Below are 25922 nucleotides of genomic sequence, written 5' to 3'. Positions count from 1 at the left end.
CTAAATGTTCTTGTATGTTTCCTCCTAAGCAACTGTAGTGTAAGTAGCCATTTCCACCTGGATCACTAGGATACCCTGTTTGGAACATCTCCAATTTCCTCTCACTCTTATCCCAATAATATATTAAGTAGCAGTAGAATCATGTATATAAAGTACATATACAATTATGTCAGGGCCCCTTTTTAATACTTTTATAACTTATGTGGCCTTTTACAATCTAGCCTTGGCATTTCATTTATGCCAAGGCTTTGCTGAATGAGCTATTTGTTTTGGTTTACAAGTTAACAAATCTTTTTAACAAATCCCGTGGACGATACTGACCTTGGGTTAACTTTTCGGCTGTTTCCTAGGATCCTGATTAAATGAGAATGCCAGCTAAGTTATCAGGTAACACTGCTTATGCTAACAATGATCCCTGATTGGAAACTGAATTTGGACTAGGACAACTGTGAATAAGCTATAAATAACTGGTGGTAAGCCACAGTTCTAGGCTTGTGTGTATTAATTCTTGTCATAGGTCATGTCCCTTGCAGATCCTGGAGTCTATGCCTGTGGGGCTGTTATAAGAGATACTAGTTCCTAGTCGGGACATGGGGCTTCTAAGCACCCATCCATCGTGGCCTCATTCCATCACACCTAAGCTATTCCTTGAGGCTCCAGAGAATAGCAGTAGAAACTGCTGTGAGGACTTCCACTAAAGAGATCCTATATGATGCTGTTTTCTGACCTGTATGCTTCTAAGTTAGTAAAGTCAATGCCAAGTGAGGCCTGTTGTAGTTGTAGGAGTGTAAACTATCGAGATGGACCTACAGACACCAGAGTGCTAGCTTATAATAGCTAACATTCACTGAATAGCTATTATGTATGATGACTAATCCTCTTAAGGTAGGGGCTATCATTATCCTCACTGGAGCGATGAGAAGACTGAGGCTTAGACAAGTTTATCTGAGCATTCATAGCCAGTAAGTGGAGGAGCCAGTAGTACCCAGGTTTTTCTGATACCAGAACCTTGGCTCCTAACTAACTAGCAAGGTGTTCTGTATTGCTGTTTCGTATGCATGTCTTATATTCTCAGTAAGATCATACTGGACTTGAAGGCAGCCTTATTCACCATAATATTCCCAAAGAGTGCTTAATATGGTACCCTGGCCACAGACACTTGAACAGAGCATGAAATAAACCCAACTTCCTCATTTCTAAGAAGAACGTCCCTTGTCTGACTATGCCTACTCAGATCTCATGGTTTCTTCATTCTTTATTTCAGCAGTCATTATAAACTTACTCTCCACTTTTGATTAAACTCCTGCTATGTGTATAATACTGTCTCTTCAGTAGCACCATAGATTTTCTTAAATCTTGGCCACATTATCTCCCTTGCTTACTGCCTCCTCCAGCACAGGAGGGAAGGGAAACACAGGACATAATTTTTATTAAATAACGAGGAGACTGTCCTCGGTCATTAGCCCCAGGGAACAACAGGCTCACTCAAGTAAAATACGGCTCAAGTAGCATTACAAGTCTCTCAGGGGCTCTTTGGGCAGTGCCGGAACTTATTTCTAGAAGGCAGGTTTCTTTTTTCTGAAGAAAAGGAAGCTCACATGACAATGAGAGACCTATATTCAATCAACCACCAAATTACTAAGTGCAATGACATCTGTCATTGGCTCACTTGAGGTTTTCAAGTGACCTGCCTTTTAATAATGGTGGGAGAAGCACGGTATCCAAGTTCACATCATCCTTGACTGTGCAGATATAAAGTTCCTGGTCTTCAGAGCCAGCAGGAGGAATGCTGTACATTGTGGATTTCATGGCATTGGCTGCAGGAAAAGAAGACTATAACTGAGGACAACACCATGCTCAGTGTCTGTAGTTTTAAAGGCACAAAAATACAAGAATTTAGTCAAGAAACTAACAGGATGAAGATAAAAGAGCATTATGTTTAAAGTGGCTTACCCCTCCCATCCTGTTTTCTGATTTTCTCTTACAAACTGACAACACTTTCCGTACAGTATGGTATCCAGCATTATCACTCTTCCTGTTTACTTTCTAGTAGCTCTCTCTTCTATTACATCACAGCCCTAGGATGCCTTTCCAGATTTACACATGCTTCACCCCTTCCTCCTCTCTCACCCTCCTCCTTTCTCCCATCCCCCATCCATCCTTCTCATCAGTAATGTGCAATTCTCTATTGAACTCTCCTGCTTATAAATCCTCTTCTTCTATCCCACCTCCTGGGCTGCTCAAAAAGGAACTATAATATAGTAGATTGATTGACTCCATTAAGCTCTCTGAGGCAGGCCAAGAAGGCTTAATCTTGCTTATAATGTTATCAGGGAATAGAATAGGCACATGTCTCATAAAGGTCTGGTGATGTCATGTCAAAGAATAAACTCCAGCAGTTGGACCAGGGTAGAACCCTGGAAACTAAGCTCACCTGAGAGGGTCTCCCACTTGCTGTTCTCCTCCTCCTTTTGGAGATCATGAAAGACCAATATGTCTTTAGAGAGAAGGTCCTGGCATAAGACCTCACAGTAGAGGGGGTTTCCAAAGCACCTGTGAAGAAGGTAGCTGTGGAGAGGTAAGTAGGGGATTGCTGACTAAAGATGCCCACTTGAAGAGAGCCAAGCACAAGGGTATTTCATACTGAGGAATATTTCTTCTTTTTTAAAGTCAGCTCTTGATGATATACACTAACAGAGGTAAGCAGCAGCACAGAAATGTAAAAAGAAAAATTGATTGTTTTGACATGTATTTTAGTAGTAACTTTTCTATTTTGTTTCTATTGCTGTTAAAAAGAATTAACATCCCCTTACCAAAGAGCCCCAGAAAGTGGCCTGACCACATATAAATGACACGTTAAGCAAGCCATCCAAGTCCTAGCTGTCTTGTGAAAACCTGGATGGATAGCTCAGGGAGGTAGCCCTTTACTGGTTTACTAGGAGACGGTCTATCTTTAAATCTGGCCTCATTACGGTTATTAATGACATTCTCTCCCCCAATTCTGGTAAGTGAGACGTGAGCCTTCTCACTTACATTATGGCACTGACTCTGCCCTTAATGAAGCACCCAGCTAGTCCTAGCCACTCACATCTGCAGCTCTTGGGGGATGCTCACCACCCCCAGTTCCCAACATGCCATTCTCAACAGTGAGGTCGCTGCCAACTTCAAAATGGGCACAAGGACAGCTTGAGAGCTCTGCAGGAAGTGCTGGGCACAGTCACACAGGGTGATGGTAGGGGTCAATGTCATCACCATGATGATGGGGACAGAGGAGAGCAATGTTTCCAAAAACTCCCAGGAAGCTGCATCCATATATTGGGCTTCGTCAATGAGGAAAACCAGCGGTGTTTCCCTCACTGCCTGAAAATAATAGCAAAGAAACAATGATAACCTCTGAGTAGAATGAAGTCACCTGATTTTCAAATTTCACCATGAATTTCCCAACAGCAGTTTATTTTTATTTTTATTTTTTTAAATTTTTTTTTCAACGTTTTTTATTTATTTTTTGGGACAGAGAGATACAGAGCATGAACGGGGGAGGGGCAGAGAGAGAGGGAGACACAGAATCTGAAACAGGCTCCAGGCTCCGAGCTATCAGCCCAGAGCCCGACGCGGGGCTCGAACTCACAGACCGCGAGATCGTGACCTGGCTGAAGTTGGACGCTTAACCGACTGCGCCACCCAGGCGCCCCACCAACAGCAGTTTAAATAAAATGTTAATACAGGCTGGGGTTTTCAGAATAAAATGTGTCCTAAGTCCAGGTAATATTTTACTTCACAAATATAAAATATAACCATTGTATCTAATTTCTAAAGCAATGTACTGAGTTTCTTTGGACAAGAAAATACTCTTACTGAAAAACAAAATAAACATCAAAATATTCTCCAAATCAAACTTGAAGCTTTCAAATATTTAATTTTGGCAAAGGCTTCAAACTGTGTGGGAATGAATTCATAAGACTTTATATCCACAATTTCCAAACCAGGCTGCACATCAGAATTACCTGACTGCTTGTTAAAACTACCAACCACCAGGCCCCACTTTAAAAAAACATACTCATTTTTATCCACATTCCCCACTCCCCTGCTGCAGCAGGTACGGTGTTTACTGTAATACTTTTGTTTGTATTGTGTTCTTATAAAATGTGCATCATTGTTTTGTCAAGCAAACTGTTTTTATGTAAATGCTACTGTATTACAGATCTCATTATTTCTCTCCTTTTATTCAGGATTATTTTTAAGACCACTCTGTGTTGCAACGTTTTCATCTATTCCCTTACTTCTAAACTTCTGTATTACACTCCCCAGTGCTCATCCACGAGTTCATGCCAATACCTCCCTCGCCTCCACAATCACTGCAGTGAGCAGACTCCCTGGGACACAGATCCAGGAGGGGAAGCACTAGGTCTAGAGGATGCATGTTATTAAAATTTGACTAGTTACTTCTAGGCTGATTTCCAGAATGATGTTATCAGTTTCTGCTCATAGATATTTTTGACTCTGTAACCTGGGTTAAGGCTTGAGTGTACCTGTAATTAATAGGAGGTAAAACAGCTATCCACTTGCGTTTAGAAACTACTGTTTTAAAATTAACTAAAATTTCATTAAGAAACAAGGATCAGGGAAGAGCAAAGCATTTTTCTTGTATGCTGTACAACAGGATCGATTCAAGGTTAAAGATAGATACAAACAATGAACATATCAACAAATAGGCAGGCCTAAGTCAAGGTGTGCTATGGAGAGATTAAAGTAAGTACAAACCATCTCCACATAGTAAGAGTTAAGGGTATGTAGCAAAAGTACCCACCTCCTGGAGCACTTGACAAAAACATGCCTTAACCTTCTTTTGTCTGGTCAGGTCATCCATGTGCGAAACTTTGAAGGATAAGGGAAACTAACCAAGAAAATTATTCATATATTAGCTTTTGCAGTGACAATCTAATAAAAATATATAGGTTCTCCAAAGGGAACAGAAAATGATTCTATCTTGAGTGAGAATGCGTTTCTTCTATTGGACTGGGCATAGGGACACAAATCCCAATCCAACATCAATATTTAGTTCAAAGAGTAAGATGGAAAATCCACTGGCAGTTTTGGAGAGATAGCTCCTCTCCATACCCAGACTCTGGCAAGCCCTTAAAGGGTCATGACTAAGAAGTAAAGGGACAGGTTGGACTTAGTGATGTCACTTTGGACAGCTCCAGTACCCCAGTTATTCCAAGCATACCAGAATGAATGAGCACATGAGACTTGTCAGAAAGAAGTATCTCCTAACATTGTGCTAGGCCTAGGCACATGAGTTACCATGGACCTGAGAGTCAAAGTTAGGTTATTCCTCCACCACTTTGGCAAGGGTGAGTGAGGGCCTCGGGCAAGGCCTAAGACAGGGCTATGCTACGGAATGGGAGAAATTTTCATTTTCTCTATTTTCCTTTAGATAGAATGCCCTGTAGATTTGGCAGATGAGGAGAAGTGATGGAGGATGAATAAGAATTATAGACCAGGGAATTCTTAGCCTGCTTACTCTTGGGTACCACATAAATCCTAGACCACTGGAAGCTTCTGAGATTCAGATGCTGGTTCAAGTGACATACTCCATGGTCAGGGTTAAAGAACAAAACATTGCAACCGGCTTGAGAACACATGGATACAATTGCTGGGGATGCTCAACTGGCCAGTATCACCCAGACAGATTTAGCATTCTCACATTTATACTGTGATCTCTTATACTACTTCCTTTAAAATGTATGTGCAAATTATATAAAGTACTATAATTATCATTTCACGGGCGAAAAAATTTAGGCTCAGACTAAGAGATCTGTGCCATGACATATGATTAGTATTGGAGTCAGTCCTAGAATCTATTCTTTTCAAAAAAGAGAAAGTCTGGGTTTTGGTGTCGAAGGGATTTCAAATCTCAATCCTGCCACTGCTAACTAAATGTTCTTAAGCTATACAGATATGGCCTAAGGGCATTAGATTAGAAAACAATTCTGAGTCCAACTATTCATCAAAAGTAACATCAGTAATCCAATTCGGAAAGCCACGGGTTTCATTACCTTCACAAAGAAGAGGTCATTAAAAAGACAGTGAAGAGGTTCCTCCACCATCCCACAGAGCTGTTTGTGTAGGCACTCCTGGCGGTAATAGGCTGGACATGTGTCAATCTCAAAGAAGATGGCCATGAGGGTCTGGATGGCATAGAAGCACTGCTTGAAATCTGTTTCCTTCAGCTTCAATGGCAACACCCTGGTGAATGTCACTATGGTCACTGGGAGTCCCTTGACCCACAGAGAGGTTACTCACTCCACCAGCCCAAGGATGCTGAGTCTAATGACAAAAGAGTCTCACCAACAAGAGAAAGGAGCCTCAAGAGAAGCAGACATTCAACCAGAAAGCAGGAGTCTTTACCTGTGTCCTTCTTTCTGGGCCAGGAAGTTTATTTCAGCCAACAGCTGACTTTTGCCATAGCCTTTTCCACCTTCATACAAAACTGCGTGCCCCTTCTTCTGGTGCAAACACCCCTGCTGTGCCATTCGAAAGGCTTCCAGTTCTTTTTCCCGATCTGTAGAGAGACAGGGAGCACCTAATACTCCTGTGCTTTTTGGTAGACACTCTATTATTTATTTTGCAAAGGTAATTCTCAGAATGGCTTCTCCCCTAGAACCCTGGGCAGAATCCTATTCTTTGATGAGGTTTCACATCTCTTTCCATAAAATCAACTCTGGACTATACAGAAGTGTGCTGGGCTTGGGGGTTCGCTCCAGAATTTAAGTAACAACATTAAGAATAATTAGACATCACATAGACATGGGAGCTACTGTATCTTCTTAGCTTTTTGTAAAAATTTCCATTGTAACAATTTAGTTCTCAAAGTTGGTCACTGCTATGTAAAGATAATAACCTAAGAGATACAAATTAAGACAAATATAAAGACAGGGAATACACAGTGTGGGACTTAACAGTCTTGCTGTTCTCTTTCCTGTCTCATGATGAGGAATTTCCCTCTAGAGATGATCCACAACAAGCTGAGCAGACCTCAACAGCCGAACTCTGACTTACAAAGATTCTTACTAAATGTTGGTACTTCTCAGGCACAGTGAGAAGACTCCATCTGAAGTGTAAACATTCAGCAAGGAAAAGAAATGGCAAGACTGCTTCAAAATGAACATAAATTCACTAAGAAGGCTGCTCTCTATTTTTTTAAATACAGGCTTAGAAGCATTTTGGTCTTGCATTTTTTTTTTAAAATCACATTTAACCGTCAATAGCTGAAAAAATACGAATTAAGGTAGGAAAGAAAACTCACCTAACAAAGGGTGATTTTTATTTCTCTCTCTGGCCAAATGTCTCTTCCCAAACATTCTGGGAAAAAGGACAAAGGGAAATGTGTCTATTAAAAATAGATTGGGATAGACAGAATATATATCTCTAAGTAGATAGAGAACAATTTGTGCTCATTAGCAAGTACCTTCAGATAACTAAAAAGGCCCAGAATTCTATATAAAAGAGTTTTAAAAAATTAAGCATCTTTGGGAGGAGGTAGGGGGGAGTTATTGTTCCAGGCTCAGAGAAGTAAATAAATTGTGAAGTACCCAAAGGAAAAGAAGAACATCCATATTAGTGACCTACTGAATTCTCTTCCTGTTGGATAGCACTATAAAAGTTCACTCAGGAACTAGCTAAAAGCTAAACAAAAAAGCTAAAGATCTCAGACACCAAACCCTCCTCTTATGTCTCTTATTCCAGCAAGCCAGGACTAGAAGCATCTTTCTTTCTAGTTTCATACAAACACTGGTTATTCCTATACCCTGATTGTGTAAAAGAGAGGAGAATAAGCTATCACATAATGACACTCACATACATCTTCTATGGCCAAGGTATTCATACATCTTCCCTGGGTTGGAGATGTTTTTCATCATTTTCTCTGGGAGCTTCTTGAAGTTGTAAGCAGGTAGCATGGATCTTAGATATGTTACCTCATCACAGGACACCAAACCTGGATAAGCAGTTATCATTCTGGCCACAAGGCTCACCTTTGGGCCAATAACTGTGTCAGGGAGACAGTAAAGGATAGAGAATTTTTGGACCATCTCCTCTACAATCATCCCCTAAGTCACAGAGGTAACAGGCCAGTGTCCTATTCTACCTGTATATTCGTGTCTTGCTACTGCCCCAATCACACCGCAGAATACTGGTCCATTGGTGATACTGATGGAAACAAGCCTGGGGATCGGAAAAGCAACAGTGGGTAAGTACAGTTAGAAGCCTCCAAGTCAGGCACTCGATCTGTCACTCCTCAGATCAAGATGTCTAGTTTTAGAGCTCAGAATAGAAAAGGTCAGAGACTGCTGTCTGTCTATATCATATGATGCATACAAAGTACAAAGAAACAAAATAGTCCCCATACTCAAGGAGTTTTAGTCGGGGAGCTATTATCAGTAGAAAAACTAAATAAAAGTACCTTAGATCTGTTAGATCGTTTATATATGTTTTATATGTTTTTTGAAGTACTTTCAAATTGATTACCTCATCTGATCCTTTGAGGGGTAATTAACAACAAATACATGAGGTATGCAGGGCAAATACTTTAACCCATTTGACAAACAAAAACAACAGCAAAACCCACAACTGAAGGAGCTAATTAACTTTCTTAGAGTTACATAGCAGGAGTCAATAGTAGAGTCAGAATGAGAACTCAGGCCTCCTGACTCCTAGACCAATGTTATTTCCTCTATACAATGCTGCCTCAAATAAAACTCCAAAATTAAAAGTAGATCAAAAGGTATCAGTACAGGGTTAATGGATCAAATAATGCTAGAATGTCAGAGTAAAGGAATAATCAGAAGGTCAGGCTGTTGATGGAAGCCTTCTGGAAGCAAATTAGTCTTTGGAATGTATTTTAAAAATGAGTAATATTTTCTCATTCATTCATTCATGCACGCATGCATAGGTTCGTTCATTTAACAAGCACTGACAAGTATGTATAGTACCAAGAACTGGCCTAGGTGTTTAAAATACCTTGCTCTGGAAAAGTTTAGTGTTGGGCAGAGGGAGGGTGGTAGAAATTGAGGGAGGTAAACAGACAAATTTATAAGTTAGCAAGACAAATACTACATATTAGAGATCAGTACAGCAAATTAACAGCAAAGAGAATGGATGCATTAACTCACACTAGAGAGTTAGAAAAAGCACTCAGAAAGGAGAGGACATGACTGGACGTTTAAACTGAAGTACTGCCAAAGTGGGGCAACAGCATTGCATCCAATGGGGAAAGGCAGAGACTCTGAAAAGCCTGCCGTGTTTGTGCAAAACAAAGCAGTTCAAGATGGCTACAGCATAGACAGTGTGTTGGGAGTAGGGAAAAGTGAAGGGAAAGTGGTCCTCCCTATGCCAGGGATGGGGAAGCACTAGACATATGAATTATTTAAAAGGGGGACATATACTGTTTCAGGTGAAGCAAAGGCTCAAAGGTGGCAAATTCATACAGTAGCAAGGGAATCATCAGATTTTCTTGATGTGAAAATTTCATGTGACAGATAAGGTAGGCAGATGGACAAAGGAGGGTACAATGAGGCATAAATTAGTTTCAAGTTCAATCCACATATAAGCCATTTTCGCAGAGGCGTGAAAAGTGGCAACAATGCTAACATTATTGTCTCCTATTCCATCAAAACTCTCCTGCCTTGCTCTAAGGCAGGATTGAAGGCAGGATTGAAGACTCTTACCTGGGCCCATTGCTCAGGGTGGATAAGAGACACCCAAGACAAGAACCAGGCAGCTGACTCTGCTGCCACAGCAAGAATAAGACTAAACATCTGATGTTTCACCATGCTTCCTTGGTCTGCAATGCCCTTTCTTGCTTTCTCCAACTGTTGAACTCCTTCCCTTCTCAAAAGTTGCCTGTATAGTCAAGATTTCTCCGAGACCTCTAGGGAAAACTAACTCTTTCTTCCCAGAGCACTTTGCTGCAGCTCCTATAGCATTTTATTCCTGCACTTACATTTCAGGTTATTAAAGTTAGTTGTTTACTTAGTGAAGGGGGTAATGTCTTATTTTTCTCTACCTCCATCACAACTAGCACAGTGCCTGGCTCAAGAGTAGTGTTCAATGAATGCTTGTTGAATGAATGAGTTTATGAATGAGATAAACTCAGCTAATTAACAAGGCTGTGGGAACAAAGCAAGTAATACTTTTCTCACTTGGTCATTTCTTGTATCTTTCTACTGCACTTTAGAATCCCCCCTTGTTCTTCCTGGCAGTCCATATTCCTTCTTCCTTTTTAAAAAGAGATTCTTCACTGATGAAAAATACACTCTTTATTCAACATATATAGAGATGAATAAAGAGGTGCTGAAAAACTATAATGACGAGATTCTGAGACTCACTCCCTGAATCTCAAAAATACCCTGGAGAAATAGTCACAAGCCAGAAAACAGAAAAGCCTGATCAATCATAGGACTCAGAGAATCCTCTTTCTTCTGTAAATGAACTGAAAACTGAAGGTGTTTCCTCGGTTAGAAAGGGGAATTTAGAAGATGACCCGAGGTGAACAGGGTCATTGAAAAAGGAGACATGGAATGTGGTTCTGGGTCTGGGTGAGGCTGATGTGATGCAGAGAGGCATGAGCAATAGTATTCGCTACTGACGACATCACACAGGCAACCCTGAGGCTACATCTCTACACCTGAATTTCAAGAGAAGGCGGCAAGCTTTAGCATCGTTAGTGCAGCATTTCCCAAAATACGCTGCTCAGAACATTCATTCTTCTGGATGTTTATAGGTCTTTCTGGAGAAAAGTGTCCATCAGGTAAATTTGGGAAATGTTGATTAAAACAAAATATAACAAATTTCTTTAAGTCTACCCAGAACCTTTGACGTTAATTTATATTGTGAACCTTTAAGAAGGAAATATACTTTGCATATCTTCCCAAACATATTTGGCCATGAAAATCTTCTTTTCATGATTTACTAAGGAACTAATGTTACTAAATTAGTAATTATCTTCAAGGAAAAAAACACTGACCTAGGAACCAGCTTTCAGGCTCTGGTATTGTCAAGCTATGTGGCTTACCAACATAACCTCTGGATCTTAGTTTCTGGATTCTTAGTTAAGAAGAGATCATCATCAGATGAAATGAACTCTCAGATTCTATCTAGCTCTTAAAATCTACTATATTCTAAAATCAATAAGACTGAAAGCATAAACTAGGCCTAAGAAATGACTATCTCATTCAGGAGTAAGGGCCAAGGGCAGGACTCTTAAAGGCCACAAGTCAATGTAAAATTCAACAGCACACAAGGACCAGCACTAGAAGTGATGGCCCAGCACACCCATACTACAGAGATAAGTGGGAAGTGGGTCGTAGGAGTATCTGCAGATCCCATCAAGTTTAAAAGAAGTGCCAACACATATCTACCTTGGGCTAAGAGTTTGACTATCTGTGAAGCAACCTATGTATCTTTCTTATTTGTAAAATAAAAAGTTGGGTCAGATAATTTCTAAGTTACTGCTCAGTACTAATATTCTATAAGAATATTACAGATATTATAATGCCTCTACAATGGTATCACATTAGTAATATATACTATGCCTTTTAGAGAGTATTTGCCTTTTATAAGAGGCAGCTGTGAGGTAATGAAAATGACACAAGATTTGAGGACAGAAGGTCTGGGTTTCATTACATGCTCTGCTATATGCTAGAAACTCCTCTTCTGTGGCCTTAGTTTCCTCATGTGTAAAAGAGGGATAAAAAACATTCACACTGGTAGCATATACTAAAGTATCCTACAAATGTTGGAGCACTGTACAATTTTTATGCATCTTTGACTCGATGTTAATATTAAAAATAACTTTTCAAATCTATGTATATACCTTCCTCAGAGCTTTCTATTGAAAAAAAAAAGTCACCTGAAAAATTCTAATCCACATTATTATAGTGTGACTAGTGGAAAAATGGAATTTTCTTTACCTTCACTGGGACAAGGCTTTTGTAGAAGGTGGGAGGGGGGTGGATATGGAGGTGGGAGATCAGCTCAGTGAGAATTCCAGAAAATTCAGTGGGACTAATAAGATTGAAAGCCAAGAAGAAGAGCATTAACCAGTAGTGGTCCCTTCCTATCTTGGTAATTGCCCCACAACTTCTCTTCCCACATCCCTCCTCCCTGTAGATAGGCAGCCTTTGTTCTACATTCCCACCACATACAGATATATTATTTGTATTACACTAATTTGCACATTTGCTTCTTCCTTTGCAGTGTTCTTGAACCTTGCTAGGTATATTCAGTTCCTCCCCCTTTTCCACCCACCCCATTAGATGGCAACTTATCTTCATTTTCCCTGAGTATCTAGTACATAATTCTGTACCTAATGATTTCTTAAGAGATCTTATTTTCTGACTTCCCTTAGCATGCTCCCTCCCTTTTAGGCAGATTCTGGACACTCTCAACTCCTGCTACTTGGTACTCCCTCCTACCCTGGCTGAAGAGCCCCCTGGGGCCCTGCGCCACCTTCCTCCTCACTTGGTCTCAGCAAGCTTCTCCCAGCAGAAGCTGAAGATGCTGAAGGAGCTCTCCAGGGCATGTGCGCACTCATCTGGCTTCTTATCCCCAGGAAGGCCAAAAACACAGAGGAACATACAGCCCTGGGACAGAAGACGAAGAAGGAAAAGAAAAGTTTACCTGGGGAAAGACTACGGCTTGCCACAACTGCACCGACTCCCCAGAATGAAGCCAGAGCCTTTCCCCACTGGTATCTGCTAGGAATGGTGAATTCTACAGGATTCATGAAATGGACACTCAGGGCCACATCAACATGGAGATTAAAAAAAGAAGAAATAAAATCTTGATTTAACTAACATTCAAAGGACTGAAACTTAAAACACAAGAAAAATTGATGTCCAGAACTTTTCAAAAATTCCATTTCTACTGTATGCCTTGAGCTAAGTCTACCTGCCCACGTTTTATTCACCTATAATGTCCTACATTATGATACTGCTCTTTTCAAGCTCCTTGATTATCAGAAATATCTGATTACATTTATTTTACTAATAGAGGCAGAAAAATATTCTTTTACTCTGACAAAGATTTTTCAACTAGAGTTGAATGAAAAAGGATATGGAAAGTAATTCTCAGGTACCCTGAAAATGAAATTAACTAGAACTTCCCATTCCTAAACTATTATTAGTTGAACTTTCAATGTCATATAGCTTGTCACAAAAGAAAAAGCAGGGAATCTGACTTACATGTGTGTTATGTGAGATACAAGACTATTATTCCTCCCTCACTTCTAATGCTGATGGGTCAAGTTTCCTTGTACTTACTTTCTCAAACATAAAGATCCGGCTCAGCTGGCCACCCCCTTTCTCTATGACTGTGGAGATGTACAGGGCAGCCTCCTGGATAAGATGACACAAATGCAACACCCATGCTGACTTGTGGAACTCTAGGCTGACCAAAACCATAGTCACGGTACGGAATTCGGATACATACTCCGTAGGCTGCCCTTCATCAATCTGCAAAGACAAAGTGAGTTATCGGGCCTGTATCTTCAACTCTCAGTACCATGTTTAGGCATTTAAGTCCTATATTCCACGGTGAGTATGAGAAAAAAAACTTACAGACAAAAAACTTAAAATTCAGGTTTGAGAGGTATAGAAGATGTACCAACCAGTGCACTTGGAATTAAAACTGACTTTAAACCTAATTTACTGATGAAATCTGCCAGGATTTTATGTTTTCTTTACATGAGTTAGTTTGATATGTCCATTCTATTAGTCATTGTGTCACTTACTACGGGATTCACATAAATTCTATATACACAGTCAATCAATGCATATTTACCAAGCATATACTCTCTACCCTGTTAATAATGTACTAGCTTCTAGAGGGACAAACTGAAAAACAAATATGGCTTCCACTTTCCAGAACTGAGAAATCTGAAGTGGTAGGACATGTCTTCATAGTAACTGGTACAGACAGGGAAATCTGCTGGCGTTACCATGGAGAGCAGGAGATGAACTGGATCAACATGAGAAGGTCATCACATATAAATATACACTTGTTGACATAAACACACACACACAGTCTACACGATGACTCAAGAACTAGAAAATAACCTTTTTCAAAAGGTTTTTCATTATGTGCTTCCGCAGGGTTTGTTCAAGTGCAGAGTCTGGATCCAAATCCAGGGCAGTCCTTAAAGTACCTGAGAAAAGGAAAACAAAATGTCTCCAACCACACGGAAGATTTAACTTTAAACATTTTGGGCTTGGGTAAAAAGGACCAAGTAACTTACCAGCACTTGTCTGGTAATGTGGCAGGTAATCGAGGCACTTGTCAAAATGCTCATCAAAATCAAATGGGTCAATGATCCGCATATCTCTTAACTACAGAAAGGAAACTGCTCAATTGTGTGCCCAACCACCAAATGGATCACCGATGCCATTTCCCTTTTTTATCATTTATCTTTCCAACCTTATTGTTCTGCTCTGTCTATCTTCCTGGGAGCATATCCCCCACCTCCCTCCAAAACAGAGTTCCAATGGTCATTGGTTTGGTCAAGCCATATTTGACCACCACCAGAGCACTGCCCTGTGCAGTAGGAGGGCCTTTTCAGGATGTGCAATGGATGGGACCAGCCTCCTACCTTCACAGCTTCATCTTCCCTCATGATTTCCACTTCAAACATGTACTGCTCACAGAGCTTCCAGCAGTTCCAGGACAAGACAATCTCATTTGCCTGAGCCAAACGCTGAGCTAACTGGACATCATCTACATCCTGCCCAACCACCAAGAGGTACTGTCGTTGCTCATCTCCAACAATAACCTGGGAGATCTGACCTGCAGACAGACCTATCCAGAAAAAAACAGACAAGTGGTGAACAGCCAAACTTAATTGGAAAACCATGAAAAAGATGGGTCTGGAATCCTCACATTGCTCTATGCATCAAGCCAATCTTGTTATTGTAGAAATATTGGGTGAGCTTACCTTCAAAAATATTACCTTGCCCCAGATTTCCTTCTGTCTTAAGCACACCTAGAGATATTCAAACAAGCCTGGGTTGGATGGGGGAAGAAGCAAGAGATCCTAGGTCTCTAAGAGTCTTCTCTTTAAATTGCTTTTGTAATAATCAGTTAGGTCCTGATGGCAGAGACCATATGGTTATGCTCAGAAACTGCTGCCATGGTGACCATACCATCCCTCCTCAATGTGTAATCAGGACTAAGTGAGAAGACAATCAGTATTTTACCAGACTTGGGCTTTGCCATACACTTTTATTCTACCTTCTGTTTTTCTTACCCTAAGGCATTTCTTACTGCTAATATAGCTGAAAAACTGGTTTGCTTGCCAGGGGAAAAAAAGGACTATATCCAAGTTAAGTCTGCTCTTAGCTAAGTTATCCAATCTTTTTACTTTCCTTCTTTTCAAAATTTTATTTAAATTCTATAGTTAACATACAGTAAAATATTACCCAGTCTAGGCTAAAATCAAAGGGAAAATAGTTTTAAAATAATAGCAGAGACACATACTTTTGGCCAACATGGCTTAACAGGTCATGAATTTAGCATAATGTCTGGAACAGCTAAGAAACTAGAAAAAACACACAAAGCAACACTTTTCAAGATACTGGACATCAGGAAATGAAGGACAATGATGCCTGAGAGATGGGGAATAAACAAGGTGAGCTTGTTTACCTTACCGCAGATTACTGCATGGAAGAGTTTCCAGGACATCTCAGGGTGGGGAAACCCAGGTATAACCCAGAAGACTCAAGTTAGGGAAACAGAGCTAAGAGTCTGAGGGCCAAGGTGGCTAGAGTTCACAGGGCACTGTGAGTACCGGAGAGAAGTGTACAGAGAGAGAATTCCAGAGATCTTTACCAGGTCCCCCACAAGTCTTGAGCTGAGTACTAATGAGTGCATCAATGTGAGTAAACTACCTGAAACCAGGGAAAGAACCACCTGAAAAGATTAGAAGGAACAATTCCCAGTATCGCACAGGGCTGGCCTAGTCTCACTGGCCATATTGTCAAACTTAGTAATTCACAGGAGATTAGGTGTAGTACTCAGAGGGGTTTGCCTCAGCAATGGGGCAAAACCAGCCCTAGACTAAACACTGCTCTGGTCCCATTCAACAAAGTTTAAAAACAAAAGAAAAAAAAAATCAAGCTAACCACATCCCAGAATAATGCTCAAGAATATTTATAGAAGTATAAAAAAAAAAACCCAGCACCCAACAAGGTTAAATTCACAATGTCTGGCACACACCCAAAATAACCAGGCATGCAAAGAAAAGGAAAATATGATCCACAATGAGGAGAAAAATCAATCAATCAAGCCCAACCCAGAATAACACAGATGAAAGAATTGGTAAATAAGAAAAGTAAAAGTTATAACTATATTCCATATATTCAAGAATCTAGAAAAAAGACTAAACAAGTCTACTAGAGACACTGCAAAAAAAAAAAAAAGTCTATACACTTGAAAATACAGCAATAGAAACTATCCAAAATGAAACACAGGGAGAAAAACGAGAGAAACAATGAATACAAAATCAGTGAGTTGTAGGACAATTTCAAGCAATCTAATATGTGTGTAACTGGACAGAGGAGGAAGAAGAGAGAACAAATTATTTGGAGAAATAATTGTAGAATATTTTCTAAATTTGATAAAAACCAAAACTGTATACATCCAAAAATTTCAATGAGCCACAAGCACAAGAAAAATGAAGAAAACTATGCCAAGGGACATCATAACCATATTACTTAAAACCAACTGTAAAGAAAAAAAGAATCATAAGAGAAACCAGAGGGGAGAAAAAGACATTATATACAAAGAAACAAAGATAAAGATGAAAGCATATTTCCTATTGGAAATGCTGCAAGCTAGAAGACAGTAGAAAAACAATTTTAACATAATAGAAAAAAATACCCAGCAACCTAGAATTCCATACCCACTTTCAAAAACTGAGGTGAAATAAAGATTTTTTTTTTTTTAGACATACAAGAGCTGACCCATCTCTTGCAAACCCATACTATGAGAAATGTTAAAAGTGTTCTTCAAACAGACAATAAGTGTTAACAAACACATGGACAAATTGGGACTCTCATACATTCCTGGTGAGAAAGTAAAACGGTGCAATCACTTTGGAAAAAAGATTAGCAATTTCTTAAAAAGTTAGACCTATATCTACCATATGACCTAGCCCTTTCACTTCTACATAGTATATTTACCCAAGATAAATAAATGCATATGTCTACTCAAAGACTTGTACACAAATGTTCATAGTAGCTTTATTTGTAATAGCCAAAAACTGACAACCCAATTGTCCATCAAAAAGTGAATGGATAAACAATAGAATTCAATAGAATACTACACAGCAATAAAAAGGAATGGACTACTGATACATTCTACAACAGTCTTTAAAAATGTAAAATAATCTCTAATGACAAAAAAAGGATATCAGAGACTTCTTGAGGATAGGGAGGGGAGCGTAGGAGGAAGGGTTATGAAAGGGGATGAGGAGAAGCATCTGGTGGCTCAGTCGGCTGAGCATCCAACTCTTGATTTTGGTTTAGGTCATGAGCCCAGGGTGGTGGGATTAAGACTCGCATTGGGCTCTGTACTGAGCATGGAGCCCGCTTAAGATTTTCTCTCTCTCTCTCTCTCTCTCTCTCTCTCTCTCTCTCCCTCTCCCTCTCCCTCTCCCTCTCCCTCTCCCTCCCCCCGTCCCCTTTCCCCACTTGCACTCACTCTCTCTCTTAAAGTCCATCAACTGATGAATGGATAAAGAAATTGTGGTTTATATACACAATGGAGTACTACATGGCAATGAGAAAGAATGAAATATGGCCCTTTGTAGCAACGTGGATGGAACTGGATAGTGTGATGCTAAGTGAAATAAGCCATACAGACAAAGACAGATACCATATGTTTTCACTCTTATGTGGATCCTGAGAAACTTAACAGAGACCCATGGGGGAGGGGAGGGAAAAAAAAGTGAGGTTAGAGTGGGAGAGAGCCAAAGCATAAGAGACTCTTAAAAACTGAGAACAAACTGAGGGTTGATGGGGGGGGGGGGAGGGGTGGGAGGGAGAGTAGGGTAGGTGATGGGCATTGAAGACGGCATCTTTTGGGATGAGCACTGGGTGTTGTATGGAAACCAATTTGACAATAAATTTCATATATTAAAAAAAAAGGGGCACAAATAAATTTTAGTGAGTGATGGATATGTACATTATCTTGATTGCAGTGCTGGCTTCAAAAGTGTACAAATGTTATTTATGTACAGTTTCAATTATCAGTTATCCATCAACAAAACAAAAAAACAACAAAAAAATGCTACAACAGGAAAGATGCCATATAATTCAGAATAGAATTCTTTAGACTCCTCCTCAAATTGTAAATGAATAGGTCAAGGCAACTTTTGCCCTTCATTCAGAAACCCCTTAATGTTTCTGGACTTCTGTGAAGGAGCATTGTGTATAGAGCTCCCCCTCCAGTCCTGGCTCTGTCATTGATGAAATTTTTGTCTCTGTGTGCAACTTTTTTTTTTTTTTTTTTAATAATTCTAAATCTTTTTTTTTTTATTTTTTTTTTCAACGTTTTTTATTTATTTTTGGGACAGAGAGAGATAGAGCATGAACGCGGGAGGGGCAGAGAGAGAGGGAGACACAGAATCGGAAACAGGCTCCAGGCTCTGAGCCATCAGCCCAGAGCCCGACGCGGGGCTCGAACTCACGGACCGCGAGATCGTGACCTGGCTGAAGTCGGACGCTTAACCAACTGCGCCACCCAGGCGCCCCTCTGTGTGCAACTTTTTAATCTTTATCGTATTATATTTTTGATTATGTAATACAATAACATAGTTCAAAAATCAGACCATGGAAACAATATACCTTAAAAATTCTTGATTCTGACTTCTGGGGAAGATGGTGGAGTAGGAGGACCCTAAACTCAACTTATCCCAAACATACAACTAGAAAATACTCGCATCAGGGCAAACAACCCAGGAAAGGACCCAAAGAGTGGCCAAAACAAACCCCACAACTAAATGTAGAGAAGATGCCACATTGAAAAGGGTAGTAAGGGTGGAGACCTGATGGGAACCTAAACCCATGGGTGTGACCATTGGAGGGAGGGAGCTGTGGGCAAGAAGAGGGGCAAGAAGCACACTGGGGAGGAGCCTGCAGGGGGAAGAAAAATCCCTATAGCATTCGGCTTTGAAAATCAGAGGGGCTGAATTTCATGAGTGCTTATAACCAGTGGGACTTTAAAAATAAGTGGGCGTGGCTCTGAGAGAGCTCAGCTAGTGATAGGAAACTGAGCCCTTGCCCTGAAAGAGACAGCACAGCAAATAACATGTGGAGATACAGCTTGGAAGCAGCAGTTTGAAAGGCACCTGGGGCTTATGGGAGGGAGAGTTAGTTATTAATCTCAGAGTTTGCTGAGGGACTTCTCCAGAAACAAAGGAGCTGGCAGGAGCCATTTCCCTTCTGAACCCTTCATCATAAATACACAGCCAGCTGTGAGAACCAGTGCAGTGACAGCACTTACTACCTAACATGCTTACACTGCACCCCACCCCCTCTAGCCAGACAGACCTGCCTCAGTCCTGGTGCTGTGGATCCCCTTGCCCAGAAAACCCAGGCAATCCTCGACAACAATGCATCTCCTGACCTCCCATGGAGGATGCACATACCCTGTTAAAACTGCATACCCTGCCTTTGTGTGCTGTCCAGAGTACCCAGACCAGCTGGCCTCCGCAGCAGCTGCGTGCGCCCTGTAGAGGAGAACCAGTGCCACCTAGTTAAAAGTGCACATCCTGCCCGCTACTTTCAAGAGCAAGAGATGTAGCTGACTTTCCTAACACACAGAAACAGACACAGATAGGCAAAATGAGGGGACAGAGGAATATGTCACAAATGAAAGAACAGGACAAAATCACAGCAAGAGACCTATGTGAAATGGATATAAGTAACATGGCTGACAGAGAATTTAACATAATGGTCATAAAGATACTCACTGGACTCAAGAAAAAAGTGGAGAACATCAGTGAGACCCTAAGGAAGAAGTAACAAACAAAAAAGAACCAATCAGAGATGAAAAACACAATAGACGAAATTAAAAATAAACTTGATAGAATAGCAGGCTGGAAGAAGCAGGGGAGCAAATCAGTGAACTAGAAGACAGAGGAATAGAAAGTAATCAAGCTGAAAAAATGAGAGAAAAAAGAATTATGCAAACTGAGAATAGACATAAGGGAACTCAGTGATGCCATCAGGTGTAATAACATCAAGTGTAATAGGGATTCCAGGAAAAGAGACAGAAAAGGGAGCAGAAAATTTATTTGAAGAAACAGTAGCTGAAAACTTCCCTAATCTGGGTAAGGAAACAGATACCTAGATCCAGGAGGTACAGATCCCCCAACAAAATCAGCCAAAGTTATTTAGACAGTTAGATAGGAATCACAATGCCAGGAGGCACAGAGATCCCCCAACAAAATCAACCAAAGTTAGACAGTAATCAAAATGCCAAAAAGTAATGATAAAGAAAAAAAATTAAGCAGCAAGAGGAAAGAAGACACTTACATACAAGGGAAATTTCCCCCATAAGACTATCAGTGGTTTTTTTCAGCAGAAACTTTGCAAATCAAAAGGGAACGGCATGATATATTCAAAGTGCTGAAAGGGAAAAATCTAAACCTAAGAATACTCTACCCAGCAAGGGTAGCATTGAGAATAGGAGAGATAAACCGTTTATCAGACAAACAAGAACTAAAGGAGTTCTGACCACTAAATCAGCCCTACAAGAAATATTAGAGGGGACTCTTTGAGTAGAAAGACCATAAGTGAGAGTATGAAAAAGAGGAAACACAAAAGTGGTAAACATAAGTATTTCTTTTTTTTTTTTTTTAACGTTTATTTATTTTTGAGACAGAGAGAGACAGAACATGAACGGGGGAGGGTCAGAGAGAGAGGGAGACACAGAATCCAAAGCAGGCTCCAGGCTCCAAGCTGTCAGCACAGAGCCTGACGCGGGGCTCGAACTCACGGACCGCGAGATCATGACCTGAGCCGAAGTCGGCCGCTTAACCGACTGATCCACCCAGGCGCCCCAAACATAAGTATTTCTGTAAAAACAAAACAAAACGTTCACAAAATAAAAGGATGTAAAACATGATACCATATACCTAAAACATGGAGGGGAGAGGAGTAAAGAATAGGTTCGAACTTAAGTGACCATCAACTTAATATAGACTGCTGTATGAAGAGGTTATATACAAACCTGATGGTAGCCATAAATCAAAAACCACAAATAGATATGCAAAGAATAAAGAGACAGGAATCCAAGTATATCACTAAAGAAAACCAGCAAAGTATGAAAGAGAGACAGACAGGAAAGGACCAGAGAAAAACTACAAAAATGACGACAAGTAACAAAATGGCAGTAACTACATATCTAACAATAATTACTTTAAATGTAATCATTTACAATCAGAAGACATAGGATGACAGAGTGGATAAAAAAACAAGACATTCATTTCAGACCAAAAGATACCTGCAGATTGAAAGTGAGGGGATGGAGAAATATATATCATGTAAATGCATGACAAAAGAAAGCTGGAGTAGCAATACTTGTATCACACAAAATAGACATAAAACAAAGACTGTAACATGAGACAAAGAAGGACACTATATAATAATAAAGGGACAATCCAGTCAGAAGATACAACAATTGTAAATATTTATGCACATAACATGAAAGCACCCAAATACATAAAATAATTAGTAATAAAAAGAAAAGAACTAATCAATAATAATACAATAGTAGGAGACTTTAACACTGCACTTATATCAATGGACAGATCGTTTAAACAGATCATCAACAAGGAAACAATGGCTTTGAATGACACACTAGACTAAGTAGACTTAACAGATACATTGAAAACATTCCATCCTAAAACAGCAAAATACACATTCTTTTCAAGTGCACATGAACATTCTCCAGAATGGATCACATATTAGGCCACAAAACAGGCCTCAACAACTTCAAGAACACTGAAGTCATACCAAGCACCTTTTCTGACCACAACGCTGTGAAACTACAAGTCAACCACAAGAAAAAAATCTGTAAAGACCACAAATACACATAGGTTAAATCACATGCTACTGAGCACTGAATGGGTCAACCAAAAAATCAAAGAAGAAATCAAAAAGTACACGGAAACAAATGAAAATGAAAACACAACAGTCCCAAACCTTTGGGATGCAGTAAAAGCAGTTCTAAGAGGAAAGTTTATGGCAATACAGGCCTGGCTCAAGAAGCAAGGAAAATCTCAAATAAACAACATAACTTTACATGTTAAGGACAAAAACCAAAACCAGCAGAAGGAAGGAAATAATGAAGATTAGAGACGAAATAAATGATATACAAACTAAAAAACAATAGATCAATGAAACTAGATGGTTCTTTGAAAAGATCAACAAAATTAATAATCTCTAGCCAAACTCATAAAAAAAAAAGAGCACTCAAATAAACTCACAAATGAAAGAGGAAAAATAACTAACACTACAGAATTACAGTTATAAGAGAATACTATGAAAACTATATGCAAAAAATTTGGAAAACCTAGAAGAAATGAATAAATTCCTAGAAATATATAACCTACCAAAATTGAAGCAGGAAGGAATAGGAAATTTGAACAGACCCATAACCAGCAAAAAAATTGAATCAATAAGCAAAAAACTCCCAACAAACAAAGTCCAGGGCCAGATGTCTTCACAGAGGAATTCTACCAAACATTTAAAGAAGAGTTAATACCTATTCTTCTTAAACTATTCCAAAAAATAGGACATGGAAAACTTCCAAATTCATTCTATGAGGCCATATCACTGTGATACCAAAACCAGATAAAGACAGCACACAAAAAAGAGAACTACAGGCCAATGTCTCTGATGAACATAGATGCAAAAATCCTCAACAAAATACAGTACCGGCAAACCAAAGTCAACAATACATCTGAAAAATCACTCACCACAATCAAGTGGGATTTATTCTCAGGATGCAAGCGTGGTTTAATATTTGAAAATCGATCAATGTGATACATCACATTGGTAAGAGAAAGGATAAAAACAACCATATGATCATTTCAACAGATGAAGAAAAAGCATTTGACATATAAAAAAACCTCACAGCTAACACCATCCTTCATGGGGAAAAGCTGAGAGCTTTTCCCCTAAGGTCAGGAAGAAGTCAAAGATGTCCACTCTCACCACTTTTATTCAACATAGGACTGGAAGTCCTATCAGACAACAAAAGGAATAAAAGGCATCCAAATTAGTATGGAAGAAGTAAAATTCTCACTATTTGCAATGACATAATACTATAAACACTCCACCAAAAAACTATGAGAACTGATAAATGAATTCAGTAAAATTGCAGGACACAAAATCTACGTGCAGAAATCTGTTGCATTTCTATACACTAATAATGAGGCAGTTGAAGGAGAAATTAAGAAAACAATCCCATTTACAACTGTACCAAAAGTAGTAAGATACCTAGGAATAAACCTAACCAAAAAGGTGAAAGACCTATACTCTGAAAACTATAAAACACTGATGAAGAAATTGAAGGTTACACAAAGAAATGGAAAGACCTTCCATGCTCATGGAATGGAAGAACAAACATTGTTAAAATGTTTACACTACCCAAAGCAATCTACAGATTTAATGCAATCCCTATCAAAATACCAATATCATTTTTCACAGAGCTAGAACAAACAATTCTAAAATTTGTATAGAACCACAAAAGACCCCAAATAACTAAAGCAATTTTGAAAAAGCAAAGCAAAGCCAGAGGGATCATGATTCCAGGTTTCAAGTTATATCACAAAGCTGTAGTAATTAACAGTACGGTACTGACACACAAACAGACAGATCAATGGAATAGAACAAAAAACCCAGAAATAAACCCACACTTACACAGTCAATTAATCTGTGGCAAAGCATGGAAAAATATCCAGTGGGAAAGACAGTCTCTTCAACAATGGTGCTGGAAAACTGGTCAGTTACATAAAAGAATGAAATTGGACCACTTTCTTACACCATACACAAAAATAAACTAAAAATGGATTGAAGACCTAAATGTGAGACCTGAAACCATAAAAATCCTAGAAGAAAGCACAGCCAGTAATGTCTCAGACATTGGCCATAGTAACATTTTTCTAGATATGTCTCTTGAGGCAAGGAAAACAAAAGCAAAAATAAACTATTGGGACTACATCAAAATAAAAATCTGCACAGTGAAGGAAACAATCCACAAAACTAAAGGCAATCTACTAAATTGGAGAAGATATTTGCAAATACATATCTGCTAAAAGGGTTAGTACCAAAAATATATAAATAACTTACACAACTCAACAACAAGAAGTCCCAAATAATCCAACTAAAAAATGTGCAAAAGACATGAACAGACATTTCTCCAAAGTGGACATATACAGATGGCCAACAGACACATGAAAAGATGCTCAATACCACTCACTATCAGGGAAATACCAATCAAAATTACAATAAGATATCACTTCGTCCCTGTCAGAACAGCTGAAATTAAAAACACAAGAAACAAGTGTTGGAAAGGACAGGGATAAAAAGGAACCAACACTCTTGCACTGTTGGTGGGAATGAATGCAAACTGGTGCAGCCACTGTGGAAAACAGGTTCCTCAAAAAGTTAAAAATAAAACTACCCTACTATCCAGTAATCACACTACTGGGTACGTATCCAAATAATACAAAATCACTAATTCAAAGGGATACTTGCATGCCTACGTTTATAGCAGCATTATCTACAATAGCCAGATTATGGAAGCAGCCCAAGTATCCATCAATAGATGAATGGATAAAGAAGATATGGTGTATATATACACAATGGAATATTATGCAGCCATTAAAAGAATGAAATCTTGCCATTTGCGATGGCATGGATAGAGCTAAGAGTATAATGCTAAGCAAAGTAAGTCAGAGAAAGACAAATATCATATAATTTCACTCCTATGTGGAATTTAAAACAAAACAAATAGGCAAAAGAAAAAAGAAAGAGAGACAAACCAAGGAACAGACTATAGAGAACAATCTGATGGTTATCAGAGGGAGGTTGGGGTAGGGGGATGGGTTAAATAGGTGATGAGGATTAAGGAGTGCACTTGTGATGAGCACTGGGTGATGTATGGAATTATTGAATCACTATATTGTACACCTGAAACAAATATAACACTGTATGTTAATTATACTGGAATTAAAATTAAATTCTTGATTTCATATATGTGCCTATCTACACTATTTTCCTCCAATAGTTAACTTTTATTCATTTCTTATATATCTTGCCAGTGTTTCCTTATACAAATATGAACAAACAAGAAAAATTCCTACTTTTCGTCTTTATAAAAAAGGTAGCATACCAAACACAGTGCTTTGCATCTTGCTTTTCTCAACTATATTTTTAAGATATTGTTATATCAGAATATCTTTTTTTTAAGGCTTCAGAAAAGCTGAGTAGACAACCTGTTGTTTATTTAACCAGTTTCCTGTAGATCATTTTCAATCTTTTATTACAAAACATATTGCAATGAATAATCTCGTACATATAACATTTCATACATACTCAGGTATATCTATAGGATAAATATTCAGAAGTGGGACTGCTGGGTTGAAGAATAATGCATTTGTAATCTTGACAGAGATTACTGAATTATTCTTTAGAAGTTGTGCTGCTGTTGACTCTCACCAGCAATGTATGAAATGTTTATTCTTATTGCCTTATCAACACTGTGATCAGCATCTGAATTTTTGTGTATCTATAGGTGAGAAATAGTCTCAATGTACTTTCAATTGGCATTTTTATTATGAAATTGAACATCTTTTC

At 39.1% G+C, this 25922-nt stretch overlaps 1 protein-coding gene across 17 annotated transcripts in view; it reads right to left on the bottom strand.

Moving 5' to 3' along the window:
- Positions 1 to 25922, bottom strand: part of LOC125165890 (adenylate cyclase type 10-like) — a 50869-nt gene that overhangs the window by 19364 nt on the left and 5583 nt on the right. For 14 of the 17 annotated variants that reach the window (XR_007152256.1, XR_007152257.1, XR_007152258.1 and 11 more), the window contains exons 5-19: positions 14990 to 15037; positions 14648 to 14853; positions 14297 to 14387; positions 14118 to 14206; positions 13323 to 13514; positions 12523 to 12644; positions 8150 to 8226; positions 7861 to 8050; positions 7310 to 7365; positions 6412 to 6565; positions 6060 to 6249; positions 4808 to 4894; positions 3089 to 3360; positions 2435 to 2568; positions 1692 to 1817 (exon numbers count right to left, since the gene is read on the bottom strand). Coding sequence is in view for 14 of the 17 variants with exons in the window: in XM_047859345.1 (XP_047715301.1) it covers positions 1692 to 1817; positions 2435 to 2568; positions 3089 to 3360; positions 4808 to 4894; positions 6060 to 6249; positions 6412 to 6565; positions 7310 to 7365; positions 7861 to 8050; positions 8150 to 8226; positions 12523 to 12644; positions 13323 to 13514; positions 14118 to 14206; positions 14297 to 14387; positions 14648 to 14853; positions 14990 to 15037 (2034 nt within the window). In the remaining 3 variants the exon portion in view is untranslated. Of the gene's footprint in view, positions 1 to 1691; positions 1818 to 2434; positions 2569 to 3088; positions 3361 to 4807; positions 4895 to 6059; positions 6250 to 6411; positions 6566 to 7309; positions 7366 to 7860; positions 8051 to 8149; positions 8227 to 12522; positions 12645 to 13322; positions 13515 to 14117; positions 14207 to 14296; positions 14388 to 14647; positions 16464 to 25922 lie in introns of those variants that run through there. The other 3 variants (XM_047859346.1, XM_047859349.1, XM_047859355.1) reach the window with 2 other exon arrangements.

The sequence above is a fragment of the Prionailurus viverrinus genome, chromosome B2 (assembly GCF_022837055.1).
Source record: "Prionailurus viverrinus isolate Anna chromosome B2, UM_Priviv_1.0, whole genome shotgun sequence".
Taxonomy (NCBI): Eukaryota; Metazoa; Chordata; class Mammalia; order Carnivora; family Felidae; genus Prionailurus; species Prionailurus viverrinus.
The sequence above is the reverse complement of the archived record's forward strand: the minus strand, read 5'-3'. Positions and strand labels throughout refer to the sequence as shown.